The 16,035-nt window shown below is 42.7% G+C and overlaps 2 protein-coding genes and 1 long non-coding RNA gene across 4 annotated transcripts; 2 read left to right on the forward strand and 1 right to left on the reverse strand.

Moving 5' to 3' along the window:
• Window positions 1-1,321: 1,321 nt before the first annotated feature.
• Window positions 1,322-6,581, forward strand: LOC136467257 (uncharacterized). Its single transcript, XR_010761545.1, has 5 exons — window positions 1,322-1,729; window positions 2,902-3,019; window positions 3,100-3,174; window positions 4,318-6,351; window positions 6,449-6,581. It is a non-coding gene; the product is annotated as an uncharacterized lncRNA (long non-coding RNA).
• On the reverse strand, window positions 2,084-4,398 carry LOC136467256 (protein VERNALIZATION 3-like). Its single transcript, XM_066465881.1, has 4 exons — window positions 4,207-4,398; window positions 3,107-3,168; window positions 2,959-2,999; window positions 2,084-2,634 (listed from the first exon to the last, which is right to left on the reverse strand). The coding sequence occupies exons 1-4, from the start codon at window positions 4,396-4,398 to the stop codon at window positions 2,405-2,407; spliced, it is 525 nt and encodes a 174-aa protein (XP_066321978.1). The 3' UTR covers window positions 2,084-2,404.
• Window positions 6,582-10,779: 4,198 nt separating the features above from the next.
• On the forward strand, window positions 10,780-15,726 carry LOC136463744 (vesicle transport protein GOT1-like). 2 transcript variants are annotated; one of them, XM_066462723.1, is made up of 8 exons: window positions 10,780-10,962; window positions 12,662-12,742; window positions 12,901-12,985; window positions 13,660-13,751; window positions 13,848-13,928; window positions 14,827-14,924; window positions 15,025-15,100; window positions 15,338-15,726. In XM_066462723.1, the coding sequence occupies exons 3-8, from the start codon at window positions 12,958-12,960 to the stop codon at window positions 15,368-15,370; spliced, it is 408 nt and encodes a 135-aa protein (XP_066318820.1). In that variant the 5' UTR covers window positions 10,780-10,962; window positions 12,662-12,742; window positions 12,901-12,957; the 3' UTR covers window positions 15,371-15,726. The 2 variants fall into 2 exon arrangements, with proteins under 2 accessions (XP_066318820.1, XP_066318819.1); XM_066462722.1 differs by lacking the exon at window positions 12,662-12,742.
• Window positions 15,727-16,035: the final 309 nt, after the last annotated feature.

Raw genomic sequence — 16,035 nt, forward strand, 5'->3', positions numbered from 1 at the left:
CTGTAGCATTTTGTTTGTATTTGGTAATTAGTGTCTAATTATGGACTAATTAGGTTCAAAAGTTCCGTCTCGCGATTTCTCGACCAACTGTGTAATTAGTTTTTTTTTCGTCTATATTTAGTACTCCATGCATATGCCGCAAGATTCGATATGACGGGTACTGCGCAAAATTTTTTGGATTCTAAACAGGCCCTCAGTCTGATGCACCTGACTCGTTAGAGTTTTTCAGATTCAGAAGCAATGGAAAACCCCCAACTACGAAGGATCATTAAAATCTGTGCTTTGATTCCTTTGCGGACAATCAGCCTATTCGGTTGGCCGGATCGTATCATTGCTGGTTCGTGAAGAAGTACTGTTGGCTGGTTTGTGTGAGAGAAAAATACTATTCCGGCTAGAAATTTACGATCGTTTACGACAAGCCACGGCCAAACGAACAGGGTGAATACAGCCTGTTCGGTTGGCTGGTTCGTATCGTTGCTGGTTCGTGAAGAAGTACTGCTGGCTGGTTTGTGTGAGAGAAAAATACTGTTCTAACTGAAAATTTACGATCGTTTACGACAAGCCACAGCCAAACGATGCTTCTGCACCCGCTGTCTGGAAAAAAAAAATTTGCACGTCGAAAATGTATTTTTTTTCCTGTGGTTACTCCATCGACAGATTCCTTTGAGAACGATACTTCTGCACCCACCATCTGGGTAAACTTTGCACCTCGAAAATGTAAATTACTCCATCGACAACGATACAAACGCTCGCCTTAACTATTGCCGTCTCGCTAAGCAGCCGATAACGATTGGCGTCGTTTTCCTAAAAAATAACTCTTTTCCTCCCTTTCTGATTGGATTTCGGTTGCCCCCTTTGTTTATGCGAGCACGAGGCTACAGTAGGGGAGAACAATTGGATGAACAATTGTTTGAACTTTCTCCACGCTTTGCGCTGAACCTGATACACAATTGTCCGGCTTTTTTTCATTTGATCCTGCATATTTCAGTTGAAAAACCAAAACGATTGTGCTCACAACATTATTTTGCAGCAGAGTCTTTATTTTTTTAAAAGAAAATGTTGAAAGAGCGTATTTTTTAAATTTACTCCTAAGTAGCTGCTGAGAGTGTTGACCAAAGCAGCTAGAAAGTGACACTGTTCGGATTGTATAGTTCTGGAAAAATTTGGATGTTTTGAAGGAATTTTAGAGAAATTTATGAGAGAAAAATACTATTTTAAATAAAAAAAAGTGGATAAAGCTAGGTTTGAGGACAAAACGGGACCTGACCAAAGAAAAGAGTCTATCGTAGCGTAGGCGTAGCTCCAGCGCGCACAGCACAAGTGCACAACCCACTTTTCCACACGGGCGGGCGTGAGCGCCGCCAAGGCCGTGGCGCGAAAAAGGTGTTCGATGAAATGCCGCTGCGGGGGTGCTCAGTGCTCACATCTCCACGGCGTCGTTTGGCGGCTGTTCGATGAAATGGTCCTCGCTAGCTGTTCCACCGCGGCGGCCGAGGGTGTCTCGGAGCAGCCCTGGCCGGGGTGCGCCGTGGTTCGCCGGGCAGGACGGCACATGCACATGCGCACGGTCTCCGCGCGCCGCGCCGGTCCACGGAAGGGCAGAGAAGCCAATCAGCCATCCGTCTGGGTGGATCATGGATGGATCGTGATAGAAGTCGAGGACCTATGGTTGCGTTTCTGCTCATCAGTCATCACATCCTGGCAAAGGCAACGCGCTTTTGTGCTTCAGGTATTTCTTCTGTTCGGAGGGCATATGCTCCGCCGTCACTCGGTCCACCGGCCCTCCTTCCTGTGCTCCTACTAGAGGCTGCCATCTGGAGGCAAGCAAAGAGGAAAAACTCTGACGACGCCACGTTGCGGTGATTCTGTTCTTGGAATCCGTTGGGGGCCATTACCTGACTGGTACCGCACTCGTATGTCGGGCTGGATTAGGATTTCATGGTTTATTCCTTCGATATCGTGTCGCTCCTGGACGCAATTTCAGTAGATTGCTTTGCTCTATGGTGTTGGTGGAATACTGGAATCGTTAAGCATGACTGGTGGTTTGGAGAGGCCGCTCTGGATTCTGATGCTCGGTGAGGTCATCGGTCTTGATTGAATTAGTAATCATTTTATGTCAGGTGGTGAAAACTGCCTCCTAGGTCGTAGCATTGCTATGCACCAGGAACACACAAAAACCAATGCTGAGTAGTTTTCCTTGTCAAGGAGGCAGGAACATATAGTTGGCATATATTTATCACATTTCACATAGTAAGTGAAATTCATTTCTAGCATAGTCAAATCTTGTACATGTGGGAAAGTAAGTAATCTAGAAATTAAGGTCCAGCGTTTACGACCCATTCGGTGTGCTTGGCCTCATGCAGAATTCCGTTAGTCCTCCTGTGTAGAGGAGGTTATTCTAATATCATCTAATATATCGTCTGCCACCGCACCCATTCTCCCTTTGGCAGTTGAAGAACACTGAGGCCACAGGTGGTCCTAGATTATAGAGTGCTGAGAAGTCTCTTGTGTTGAAATTTTGCCTCCATCCTGGCGCATAAATAGTTTGCCGGACAGATTGGCGGAATAGCACAAAGACGAAGCGATGTATTCCAGCACTTGGCTTTGGGCTTTCATAGCTTACTACCTCATTTCCTGAAATATAGTTTGAATAAAACCTATCAGAACAAATTCATGTAAGAATCATATCTAGACTTTGCAAATAGATAGTCATGTTGCACAAGCCCAAGGCAGTTATTCAAATATTTATCTTCAACAAAATTTGTAAATATGTCAATATAAACTGCTTAGTGTGATATTGTCCTAGTCTTTGGTAACTAATATATGAACCTTTTCATCAGTTACAGCTTGCATTATTTGGGTTCTAAAAAAGGCACAGCATATTTTGTTTTGTCATTTTAGGTTGAAACAAACATTCAAGTAGGGAATGTGAAATGTAAGAGGACGGCGGAAACTCACCATAGCTCGCATGTGTTGATTCTGGAATATCTGTCACCAACCTGCATGCATGAATTTCTCTGTAAGCAATTTGTTTGCTTTGTTGTAATGCAAGAAGAATAGGCAAGTGATGGAAAATTACATTCATCACTTATGTTTCAGGTCTTACCAGTGAAGGTACTCTCTTTTCGTTGGATTGCTTGGACTTGGTGAGTCGGGATCCACCATCACCTAGTGGTAAGTTTGTTATCTTCTTTAGAAACATAAGAAATAATGCTTCATGTAGATGTGATTTTACTAAATCAAGCAGTAAATGGTGTAGATCCATATACGTTTATCTTAAAATGACACTATATTTGTCTGTTTTCTAAGGCAATTTATGTTGTTCTTTTAGATTAATATTAGTGTATGATTGGATTCTGAGCCATCTGAGCTGTCAATTTTTTTTTTCAAACAAACTGAAGTGTGGTGAACTTTTATCTATTCCAATGTTAGTGGCTTCTGTTAAGGTAAGATATTTAGATTATTCACATTTGTTGCTGGAGGTAATCATCATGGTTTTAGATTCCTAGATACTAGGTAATTAGATGCATATATATAAATTGATTTTCATTCAGTACCTGCGAACATGCTGGTATATTTGTTGACACTAGATAAAAAGAAGACAAACATCTCTATAGATTATACTTATTTTTCCAATCAATACAAACAACATCCGAATCTGTATGGTCAAAATTCATGACGTTCAATGATCTATAATACTGAAAGCAACTTCCGTAAGGACGTACTCTGAACTGTTACATTCCTGTTAAGAAGTGTATTATGTTTCGTTGTACAAAAGACAAAGCTAGTGATCCAATTTGGTTCCTTAACTTGAAGAATAACTTGCACCATGCACCATGCACCATGCACCAAGAGCACCTTGTTTCACTTTGCAAAAGTGTAAATCAAAACAAGTTTTACTTTGTACTGTGTTATGCTGTGAACTTTGAGTGAAATATCATGAAATATGCGTAAAATCGCAAGAGACTTTATGAATTTCGGATATGTTTCCTGAAGTTTCATTTAGGTTCTATGAAACTTCATGAGTTTCTATATCCTGATGATGTTTGATGTACCCTAGTGTGAAGTGATAATTTACCATAGTGTAAAATAAAATGTGAGCTAAACCAGGTGCAAAGGAAATATAGTTTACATGGTGCAAAGTCCAATTTACTCTTATTTAAAATTAGCATGCTGCGATGAGGTAACATGTGGTTATGGACTCACCAAAGTGTAAAGGGTCCTCATGTCATGTCCAGCAATCTCAATCCTTGGTTCATTGGCTACTTGCGATGGCTTGAGCTCAGATCCATTAGTCAGTTCCCTATTGTTGTATAGGACTCTGAGTGATGCTGATTTGATAAATGGATCCAAGATATCTCCAACTACGTTGCCTACGACAAGTGGGTCCCTTGACATGATTACCTACGATTGGCAATTCAAGGCACGCTAACTTGGCTTGAAGTCTGAACTTGGGTGAAGTGAAGGGTGCAGGCTGGTACTCTATATATACTCCCAGTCCCCAATGAGGACCATTCATGATGACTGAAACTATTAGCTCTAGATGCCATGGTATCTTGCTTTATACTGTAAAGAATGATATGGGTTGCCATCACCAGAAATATTTTGGGCTGTCCACCCTCTGTGCCTACACCAATGGAAGGAGCGCTCACTGCAATTCCACGCAGGTGAATATAATCTAATGTATCACACTCACTTATTCCCTATATATCCAGAGCCTAATAAATAGTTGTTCGTAGCGAAAAAAGGAGATTGCCTTTTGACCTATATCCTAGACTGACGCCTTATGTTCCTTTGTTTTCTCCTAGACATTTAGCCTTGATGGTTGCTATGTTTCTTTGTTTATGCATTGCAACGAGTTGAAAAAGGATGACGTATTGATGATACTTCAACAGGGATGAGCATACTATACGGTAACAGTTAAAGGTGGTAGGGGATTTTCTTCACAAATGCATCAATTGTTCGGTGTCTGCTCCTAAGATAATGATTTCAACATTATATGCTCAAGAGCTATTTTTTGTACAAGTGTATGCTCTATATCATTACATGGTGTCATTTAGAATTCAGAATCATGTAAAATTCATCCTGCGAACACTAGACAGGAGCTTCCTTTTGTTTAACGATGATGACGTGGGTCATCAACACTCATTCTATCAATTGTGAATTGTGATGCAAATTTGCCTTTGAGAAGCATCTTCATTTTTCTATCTTTGTAAATCAGGAGGATTTAAGCTTTCTTCTTCCTAATGGTGTTAAATAAGCACATAGACTGAATGCCTCTTTATTCAGAACAGTTGGATACTGTAAATATGATAATGATAGTAATGGATGCTTTTAAGATCTATTCTGATTTGCCAACACGAGTGGTGGTCAAAGATAATTTATTCCAAAATTTGTTTATTTCGTAAAAATGTGCCAGTAGATGATAGTTGATAGATCCATTTCATTTTGCCTCAAAATTTTACTGCCCTTTGTTGTGTTTGAATATTATAATGTTATCATAGATCACGCTGTGTTTCAACCTTTCAGGATAAAAGAGGCAGCAAGGCTGTGATAGATAAGGTCTACAATGATATCGACTAGTAAGGGATCACATCGGATCCCGTTTTGTTCTTGCACTTCACGCAAGGTTTTGTGTAAACTGTATCCTTCTGATATTACAAGTAAAGTCTCAGCTTACTTGCGCTCTGCAGGTAATCAGGTATCCAAGTTTCAGTTTCTGCACCAAAAAACTGAAAGGTTATACTACCTGCACTGGGGCAAGAAACTCAAATTCGACCAGAGAAGCTCTGCTTTGCCTTAAAGGTGTTGTTAATAAATTAGGAAGTTATCTCCCAATCCTCAATACAAGATTTTCATACCACTTTGGTGAGTTCCGAACACGGGACTGAAAGGATTTATTACTTAACATCATGATGCATTGAATATGAACGCCAAAGTTAGTGGAATGACTGGAATGTATGGAGCTCTTGTTCATTGCACGTTCTTGATCTTGACCGATGAATAAAGCAGCTCTTCTCTTCACGTGAGCATATCCTATTGGTCCAGCCACTCCAAAGGCGGTCTATTCGCTTGCTCGTAAACGATCGTAAATTTCCAGTCAGGAACAGTGTTTTTCTCTTACACCAAACCAGCCAGCAGTAAATAATTCACGATCGTTTACGACCTATCGAACAGGCTGAATGCAAGTTAGTAGTAGCATCTAGCTGCTTAGCCGCAGATATTAGTATATATATTACAGATTTCAAGTCTGTGGGCGGCGGCGCATCGCACAAGCTGTTTAATCAACCGCTGGAGCGCGAGTTCTGGTATGTCAAGAACAGCCTAACGTACATACATAGCCGTTTTCAGGTATTGCTGGTATATACCATCTTCTCCAAGACTCATATACTGCTATATTGCCTAGCACAGTACCTAGCATCTGCTTGTTTTGTCATTGCCTGTGCAGAGCAACAACTGCTGAACCGATCAAGATCGCAATCGGAATCTGGTGAACAAAAATCCTTCTGGAAAAGACGAGCAGCTAGCGTGCGTGCACTTGATCTACTGCTCCATTATGCTCCTGTCGATCCCTTGCTGACTGCATGCAACGGCTACTCCTCAACCTCAAGAGCTGAGCTAAGCTAGACGGAGGCTGGCTGCTGGCGCCTGGCGCATACGTGCGGCGTTGGTACATGTGCTGTGCAAGTTGCAGGGTCTCCTCGCCGCTCGCTCGGGTCAGCTGTCCATTAGTGGAATGGCATGGAGCCGGTGTTTCGAGCCGAGTGCCAGGCGCCGGCCATGGATGGATATGCTTAGCTCGCTGGATCGATCGGATGCTACCTTCGCCCACTGTGCTACCGCTACCATGACATGGCGTGGCATTGCAGGCTTTATCACTTTCTTTTCCTATAGGCCTGGAGAGGCAAGTCAGCTGTGGTGGACAAAATACCGGTGGCGTCATGGATGCATGCGCGCACGCGGACGCGGCACGCTCATTCTGAGCCCATTCACATGACATGGCACCGGAAATCGGTGCGAGAGGCGGCTGTTCTCTGGAGCGTTCTCTTGTGTAGCCAACTAGCAGCTAGCCATGTCGGCAGTGTCTAGTGTACGTACAAATAAACAAAATGGCCCTGTTCGTTTATCTTATAATCCGTACTTTTTAGCTTATTTTTTCAGCCGGAATAGTGTTTTTCTCTCACAACAAATCAGCCGGAACAATGTTTTGGCTCGTTTTTTCAGCGAAGCGAACATGCTGATGTAGACAGGCAACAGGCAGGCACAAAGAATAGTCTAGACCCAATGCGTGCTCTGCAGGTCATGCTGCTTTGTATGTATCATTGAAAAGCAAAATGTAATAACACAGAGAATCAAGCATGCACCACTTGCTAGATAGAGAGTAGAGACCTCCACGCACGCATGTCGATGTCGTGTTGGTGGCAACTTTGTTCGCTCCAGAATGGGAAAAGTAAAATCTGCCCTTAAGGGCATGTGTGCTCTCTAGAGAGATAATATATTGTCTCTCTCCTGATGTGTATGTATCTCTATGCACATCCGATGATCGCTTTAACACTCAAGCAAGTGTTATTGGCAAACCGTCGTTCATCATGCTTCCAGTTCCAGAGCAGCCAGAGATGGTGGCACAGGTCGAACGACGGGCACTACGATCTGTTGGGCGGCCTGCACTGCACGTACCTGCCTGCGTATATGCATGTACGAGTGATACGCCGATGAAGCTATAGCATATATATAACCGCTAGTTTCGCTTGAGATGCCATGTCCTGAACAGAGCAGTGATCGACGGCCACATTCAGATTTCAGAACACTTTTTCTGACGTATGCAACAACCATCGCGCGCATCCGCATACAACATGAGCATCCTGGCCGAACTCTGAAAACAACGACTGCTCCCAGCCGGGCCAGCCCTGCCGCGGTTTCAGTGTTCCTGGTCTCAGCCAGCTTCTTGCTCAAAATTAGGGAAGTGCCTACTGCCTCAGTGCCTCGTGTTGTATACCTTCGTCATTATATCATAGGCCGGAGCCAGACGATGCTGATCTAACCATCGCCGTCGTTGCGCAGCGATACGATACGATGCTTATTTGTGAATGAGCCATGATTCGGACACGAGCACATTTTGGCGGATGCATGGCGGCTAGTCAGCTTGCAAGCGGGGCAGGTTGTGGACAGCCGCCAGGCCGCAACGCTTGCCGCTAATTAATCCAGTGGGTTTGCGGTTGTCCGCCTCTTCAATAGCGCTGCTCATATTTGTTTCACGGGCTTGGTGGTTAATACCTGCGAGCCCGCATGACCCGCAAAGCACGTCGCGGTCAGCACGAACAGTGAGCGCCTATCGAACGCCATCGGCCCCTGCCGCCCGTCGGTTCCCCGCTCTCAGCTTGGAGATATTCCCTTCGGTCCTCGGCCCTATCATGGGTGTGTACACCTCGGAGATATTCCCACTACAGGAGCACACGCTGGGCTTCATGGTCTCAACCGCGTTACCGGTGGGCGGTGACATATCTCCATGGCCTTCCTGTGTCTCTAGATGGGCATCACCATCGGCGGCAGCTTCTTCCTCTAATCCGGCATCGCCACAGTCGCGTGAATTTTCTTCCTCGCCTGCCTTCTGGAGAACCGCGGTCGCTCGCTCGTTAGGATTGGCCTTGACCCCCAAGAAATTTTTGCCGAGGACGCTGGCTGGTGGGAGTGGATTGGATCATGTTGTTGCCACTGCCAAGTCGAACCGCCAAGGAGGGCAACACCGGCAGGGGCGGCGGCGGTAGCGATAGAATTCGGAAGAGGTTGAGAGGAGGGCGACGCTTGAAAAGCTACGGCAGCCACTTCTTGCGGGCCTAGCGGGTTGCAGTGCGTTTTCTCTTTGTCTAGTGGACTTAACAGGCTAAATGATAATGGTCCGCAAATAATTAGTGGCCGGGCCGCAACATTAGCATCAGGTTATTTTGCGGGGCGGCTTGGTGGGTAGCGGTAAGAACCCGCCCCGGCCGCCTGCATCCGTAGCGGCTAGATTTTGCAGACATCATGTTGAGATTTGATTCCAGTCAAAAGGGAAGAAGGTGGTGTGCCACTGCTTGCTATGAGACTGAAGATCGAGCCACATGCTCCGCGGACTGCGGCTAGCTACTGTGTAATCGTCACTCCATTGCCCGCGTCCAAGTTGCAGCACAGAAAACTGAAAGCAGCAAAGCTGGAATGAAACCGCGCGCTGTCCCTTTTGCCCAAAAGCCCATCAAATTGTTCTCTAGATCTATCCTCGGATCAGTTGAAATCCAAAGAATCTAGTAGCTACTAGCATCAGCCGCGCACGCTAGCGTTATACGCCGCGCGCTGCGATTTCAAAGCCGCTTAGCACGATGGCACTAATAAAATCGACAGTAGATGCGCAACAATGATATGTATGCTTCTTTAGTTTCTTCATATCAGATTTGTACAATGATATGGTACATATACGATGCTCGCATGCATCGCATAGCAATAATGCGACCGGCCTCAATCCTCGTCACCCAGCACAGTGACGAAGAGTGAACTAACAAATTACTCCTCAACTGACTCGTTAGGCGAGCATCACGCTTAGCTTTCCAAATTCCAATGCAAGTGCATCTCTTCAAAAGGCGAGGAATGTGTGCAAAGCTAGACGACGATGGCCGAAAGATAGAGGAATGTATGTGAAGTTGGAGTAAACTAATCCTCTCCGGCGGCAACTTGCCATCAACGACTTGCTACTCCTTGCTCCAAATGTGCGTGCAACCTAGCTAGCTAGTCCAGGTTTTGTGCCAGCGGTTTTACGATAGGCAGGCTTAGTAGACTTTGTTCAGGAGCCGATGCATGAGCAAATCTGTCTCTTCGATGGTACAAGGAGACCAGCAATTCTGGTCGCCTTACGGTCATCAAATGCATGCATTTATCTTCTATCTTTAGCGTCTAGTCTAGGTAGAAAGGTTGCTGGGAATAATGGTAAGGGAATACATACCGAACCACTGGCCAAAGGTCCTCTAGCCTAACTGGTTAGATGGATCCGGCGGCACCCCTCAGGTCCTAAGTTCGATTCCTCACAGAGATGAATTTCAGGCTTGAGGGTAAAAAAAAAAATCATCTCGTCTGTCCCACTCCAAAGTTAGGTTCAGGGATTTTTTTAGAGCTATATGAGGAGTTTTTTTTCTTAATGAAACACCGTGGGGACGTCTCTCCCCTGTGGCTCTAGTTTCTTTTTTCATACTGAACCTTTGCGAAGGACAAGAATAATGGTCATGAGATGCCTTGACGTCCACACGAAGCTGCATGACTGCGTCTCGTGGACAGTCAATATAGGGAGAGATAGCATCTCTGAGCTGAATAGGTGGCCTAGAATTTTCATTTCCATAGACACAACGAGACATTTCTCTACTCATTAGATCTTTTTTCTAGACGGTTGATCAAGCACAACAATGTATAACTCCATGTTATTAACAATTTGCTACACCACCAATTTATAGCATCCACAGGACTAATTAAAAGAAGAGAAATCAACATACTAAATATTTTTCATAGAGACGACATAGAACAAAGTTTACATATGACAAGATAAAACAAATGGTGGATCTGATTTAGTAGTTCTAGATGTGGTTCAAAATAAACCACGTTCTTTACGGTGAAATAGGTGTTCCTCCTCGTCCTCTCTCCGTGAACTGGACTTTACTGGGCTGCCATTTACGTCTGGGCTGGACAGACAAGACACTGAGAAAGCAGAAGGGCCACCAGCCGTTGGATTCTAAATGGATGACATCGTGAAGGGAAAAAAAAGTCACCCGTGACTTCTGTTCCTCACGTTAGAGAATCCACGCCGGGCCGCCGGTGCCTCTCCCGTCTCCTCGCTTGCGCTCTGTCGTCTCTGGTGGTGCCGACTGGAACGACGCCGCCGCCGCCCTACGCCAGGTTCCTAGATCTCCATCTTGGGGACCATCTACGGCGACGAGCACCCACCAGGTACGCTCACCCCTTTCCGTTCCTGCTGTGCGAAACGGAGCACCCAAACCCAAGCTATCTGTATTCGGATCTGTTCTGATTCAATTACAAGTGCAGTATATATGTATTATGCCTACAAACTTATTTTTCGTTATTTTTGCATACACCCATGTCCTTTATTGGGTCCGCCCGACCGCCCCTGATGGTAGTTAATGGCCAATGCCTCTGTTCCCTTTGCGGTCATTTAGTTAGGAATTACTCCTACCTAGCATGAGATTACTTCACATTTTGTACTCTTGGCCACCTAACATGTTCTTTAATTTTCAAATTATATAGTGGATCTTACATTTGTAAGAGGGAGGTAATTAGAATTTGTTATTGCAATTTATCTGAGTTATTATGTTGTTCATGTGGTATTCCAAAACAGCTTGTGCTTTGGTGTATCCTGATTTTCCCGTAGCTTTTTGGCTTTCTAGAGAGATTTTGCCCTGAAGAGTCTAGAAAGCTGGCATCACATTTAGAGAACACTCAGAGTGTGCTTTCAATGAAGACCATGTCAGGAGCTTACTATAAACTTCATGTCGGATATGGCAGTGATAGCAAGCAGTCAAGCATGATGTGCCAACAAAAATTTGGTGTATTCTTGTTAAAGTACAGTTCTATCTTAATTATATTTCATCAAAATCACTGTTTCGGTTTTATCTGGTCACGGTCGATCATGTGAATCTTGCAGTAAAAATCATGCACAGTACTGCACCATCCTCAAGCAGCTTACTGTTATTTGCAGATTTTTCCTTTTTGAACATATCAGCTTTTAGTGTACATGTTAGTTCTGATAATTGTAGCTATTTCAGTTTCAAATTTGCAAATGCTTCTCCTTTATATTTGCAAATATGAAGATGAAGGGTGCAACTAGTGATGCATTTTGCTAGGGTGATCTCATTGTTTGTATAGGTCCACTTTCTTCAATGAATCTTCTGTCACCTCCATCGTAAATTGTAGCCTTCTAGGTTGCAAATGATGGTGCCTTTTTATATCAGTGTTCTCCTTTGCTGTGGTTGGTGACAGTTTTGCCTTGAACCTATTGGTGATTATGCTAGCCAAGGTGGGGCTAGGCAGGATGGTGTCGCCTAGTGCCTAGTTGAGCTAGGTGGTCAGTGGTCACCTTGGCAACATATTTTTGTATTGCTTGTGTCAGAAAAAATAGCATCATAGCATTGCAGAAGTACCACTTAAGCAAATCACTCATCAAATTTTCTATGTTTGTAAAACACCAAAGGAAACTGTCATTTTGCTTCAGTCCTGGCTGTGCTCAATTTCTTTCTAGCTAAACATCTGCTATGTTGTGTATCTTGGTAATTCAGATGCACTGTTGGTCAACTAAACATACCCCGATTGTAATCCTTGGTACATGTCATGGGTGTGGATGAAGGGGGGGTATGAGCCAGCATGTCCATGAACCACCCCTCATGTACAGAAGGAGACTGGATTAGTTTGGTTAGAGAGATAAGATTAAAAATGGGATTGTTAGCTAGATACAAGATAAGGTTGTTAGCTCCAGGCTTTTAGCATCAGGATTGGATTTATTAGCTTATATAAGGCTGTGGCAGTCTCCTCATTTGATCAAAGCAAGAATCAGTCCATCTAATTTCTCATCTACATCTGTACTTCTATTTCATGATGATCCAGTTTCTCATCCTTAATAACTGATTCCACCCAGGACACCCTCCAGTGGTGATTATCTCGACTCTGACTATGACAGTACGTCACTAGGGTCTAGGAACACTGAGCACGAAAGAAAGTAAGAAAACAGGGGTGTATAGTGCTATTTACTAAGAGAGGACATTCAATAGGTCCCTGACTCTGTTCAATGTTGGAGTCTTATGAGCTTGATTTTCCTTTCTTCAGTTGTTGACTGAAGTTGCTTTCTAAGAAACTGATATTTGGTATCTTTTGCAGGTTCAGTTAGTGGTTCATTGAAGTGAAACTTTATTGCTATCTTCAACTGCTGGGGCCATGGCCTACGAGATTAGTGAAATCAAAAGTAATGTTTTATTTTCAGTTAAGATTGTTACTTAGTACAAGTAATCGATGTGCTTTCATTAGCCTTTCCTTTATTTCTCAAACTTGCAGGCATTAGCCTTACCTGTTTACAATTTAAAAATAAATTACCAGAACTCTCGTTCTACATTGATTACTGAAAAGACTGTTGCTATCTTATAGTTTGTATTGCATACTGTCGTTTTTTTCCTGTCAGAACCTTTGGTTCACATTGAATTCGTTGAAAATCACAAAGTAACAACAACAACAACAAAGCCTGTCAGTCCCAAGCAAGTTGGGGGTAGGCTAGAGTTGAAATCCGCCAAGAGCCCCTAGTCACGGTTCAGGCACATCAATAGCTGCTTTCCGAGCACTCCTATTCAAACATAGATCTCTAGGTATATCCCAAGCTTTCAAAGAAAATCACAAAGTAAACCGAATTTAATTCAAAACAACATGGTAGTAGAAAGAAGGGCCTGCTAAGTTGAAAACTCTGAGCATGTACATGCTCTGTAAAATAGAGCCAGTAGCCCAGTATATCATATTTGCCATGTCATAGCATTTGCATTCCAGTTACAGAAAGTTGTCACTTGTTCATATTTGTTGATCTCATCTATTTGCCTCTTTAAGCTGAAGTACTAATAGTTTCTATTTTATTCCCCATGTTTCAATGTGAAGAGATTGGCATAGGTCTCGTGGGGTTTGGCATCCTATTCTCATTCCTTGGTGTTATCCTTTTCTTCGATAGGGGCTTGTTGGCTCTGGGTAATGTATGATACTACAATTCTCAATCCTTGTCTTGTATTACTACGTATCTAATGAATACTCTGACTCCTTCTGGTCTCACTGTTTTTATATTATACTAGATTTTCTTTTTGACTGGAGTGGGTCTGTTAATCGGTTGGCAATCTATGTGGCAGCTTTTCACAAAGAAGGCAAACCTTAAGGTATTCTAAATTTGCATACAGGCTATGTTGTTGCTGTTGTCGTCGTCGTTGCTGTTGCTGTTGTTGTTGTACAGGATCCACTTTTCTGCAGTTTGCTTTTCCATTATCGTTTCTCGTATTTTTTTATTCCTGTTCTAAACATGAACTTGTGTTGTATAATACTTGAATTGATAAAGTTCCTAGTGTTCGAGCTGCTTTGTGATAGTGGCTGTTTCACCATATCATAAAAATGTGGAAGCAGAAAAATAAGTTGAAAGGAAATTGATAGAATTATTATAGTTTTGTTCTTCCTTAGCCTTTTGTCTTTGACTTTGGAAAATTGTATTTGTATAAAATATGGTTTTATGTGATAATTAGTTTGTTTATTCCTTCGCCAAATTAGTAACTTCTTGATTTGTCAATTTTTCATTTTCAGTTAGCCTTCTGAATATGTGTATTGATGCCACAACTTCTCTTAGCATAGTTTTATAAGCAAACAAATAATTCCTTATGAGGATGTATTTATTTAGCGACAAAAAAATGCTGAGATGTGGTTATGTTCCCTCCATGGCAATTAGTAGCCTTGTGTTATTCAAAGTTGCTTGTGGTTATGTTTTTTAGTGGACATGTGTGTTAAGTCGGTCTTAAGCCTACACCAACTTGCTTGGGACTAGGCGGCTTTGTTGTTGTATGTGGCTAAAGTTGAGCCATGCACAAGTCCAGGAGGCAAGGACATACATGATATACAGTATTGCAGAATGCATACTCTGTGGCAGCAATTTCCATCTAGCAAATCCAAGTGCATTAGCATTAGAATGTCTCGTGATTGATCTTAACTAATATATAGCTTCTCCCTTGAACGCTGACCTCATTTATTTGTCTTGTATTTGAAAGAGATAATGTTATTCTTGTTCCACAGGGATCAGTACCTTTCTTCTTTGGTTTGTTTCTTCTGTTTGTCCGTTGGCCTGTTGCTGGTATGATCATGGAACTATATGGATCTTTTGTGATCTTCAGGTCCTTCTCTATCAGTCTATCAGATCATTCCTAGTTTGCTAGAAGAATGGTTTCTTAGTTTAATTGTTACTGACTTTTTCTTCCATTCCTTTTTTTATAGTGGTTATGGGCCTCCTATCCAGGCCTTCCTCTATCAAATACCAATCATTGGTTGGATTCTGCAGTACCCATTCCAGGTAAGTTTATATTTTTACTGAGGAACTTCTTAAAGTGAAAGTTTTTAGCAGTATTTTTAAGTTTTAACTGCTTTTTCTGATAGAGTTGCTTATACCTCAACAATCAATTTCTCTGAGCCTTAATTTCCTTTGAATGGAAAGAGGATCCCTGCATATATATAAGCCTTAAATTCTACAGTACTCATTCTAGAATTCTAGATTATAATAACTGATGCATTAGAAATCTGATCTGTGCAGTTGTTTGGTCAGTTGAGGCGTAAGCGTACGTGAAAAGTTCTGCAACTGCCAAGATACTCTGACTCTTCATGTGAAAAATACAAGACTCCTGTACCCTTCACTTTGCGTGGAAATGATCGTTCAACTCTCTTGTGCATATTCACTCCCTTTTTGCCAGCAGGCGGTTTATTGTTCATATTTAGACAATTAGAGCTTCAGATTTCAGAAGTTGCTGGATGCTCTGTTGAAACAGGAGGACCTCTGAGGCCAGAGTGATCGCACCTGGTTTATTTCTGATTCTGGATTCTGGAGGCAATTTGCCACAATATTTTGCAAGTTGCAAGAAATCCATGGAGAAAATATATAAAACAAAACCTTACAGGGAGCTTAATAGCTCACCTGATGACTAACGTGTGCGATCTGCTTCAATTTTTTTGTCAGATGAAATGATCTTCATATGGTAAGATGCCCTTGGTATTTGAATTTCGTTGCAGATGGTGACATGTATGTTTATTCAGCTGAAGAGCGATACCTGTTCCCTTTGTTTTGATTGGAAATGTGATGATGTTGATGACTAGAAAAGTGCCCAACCTCTGATTTACTTGAACTTCTGTGGTCCCTGTTTGTCTCGTTCAGATTAGGACAATGATAAGCCGTGGCAACCATTGCCGCCATAGAACCTACTGTTGTTTCCTGGGCATGACATGCCGGGGCATTAT

The sequence above is a fragment of the Miscanthus floridulus genome, chromosome 7 (assembly GCF_019320115.1).
Source record: "Miscanthus floridulus cultivar M001 chromosome 7, ASM1932011v1, whole genome shotgun sequence".
In the NCBI taxonomy this organism is placed as follows: Eukaryota; Viridiplantae; Streptophyta; class Magnoliopsida; order Poales; family Poaceae; genus Miscanthus; species Miscanthus floridulus.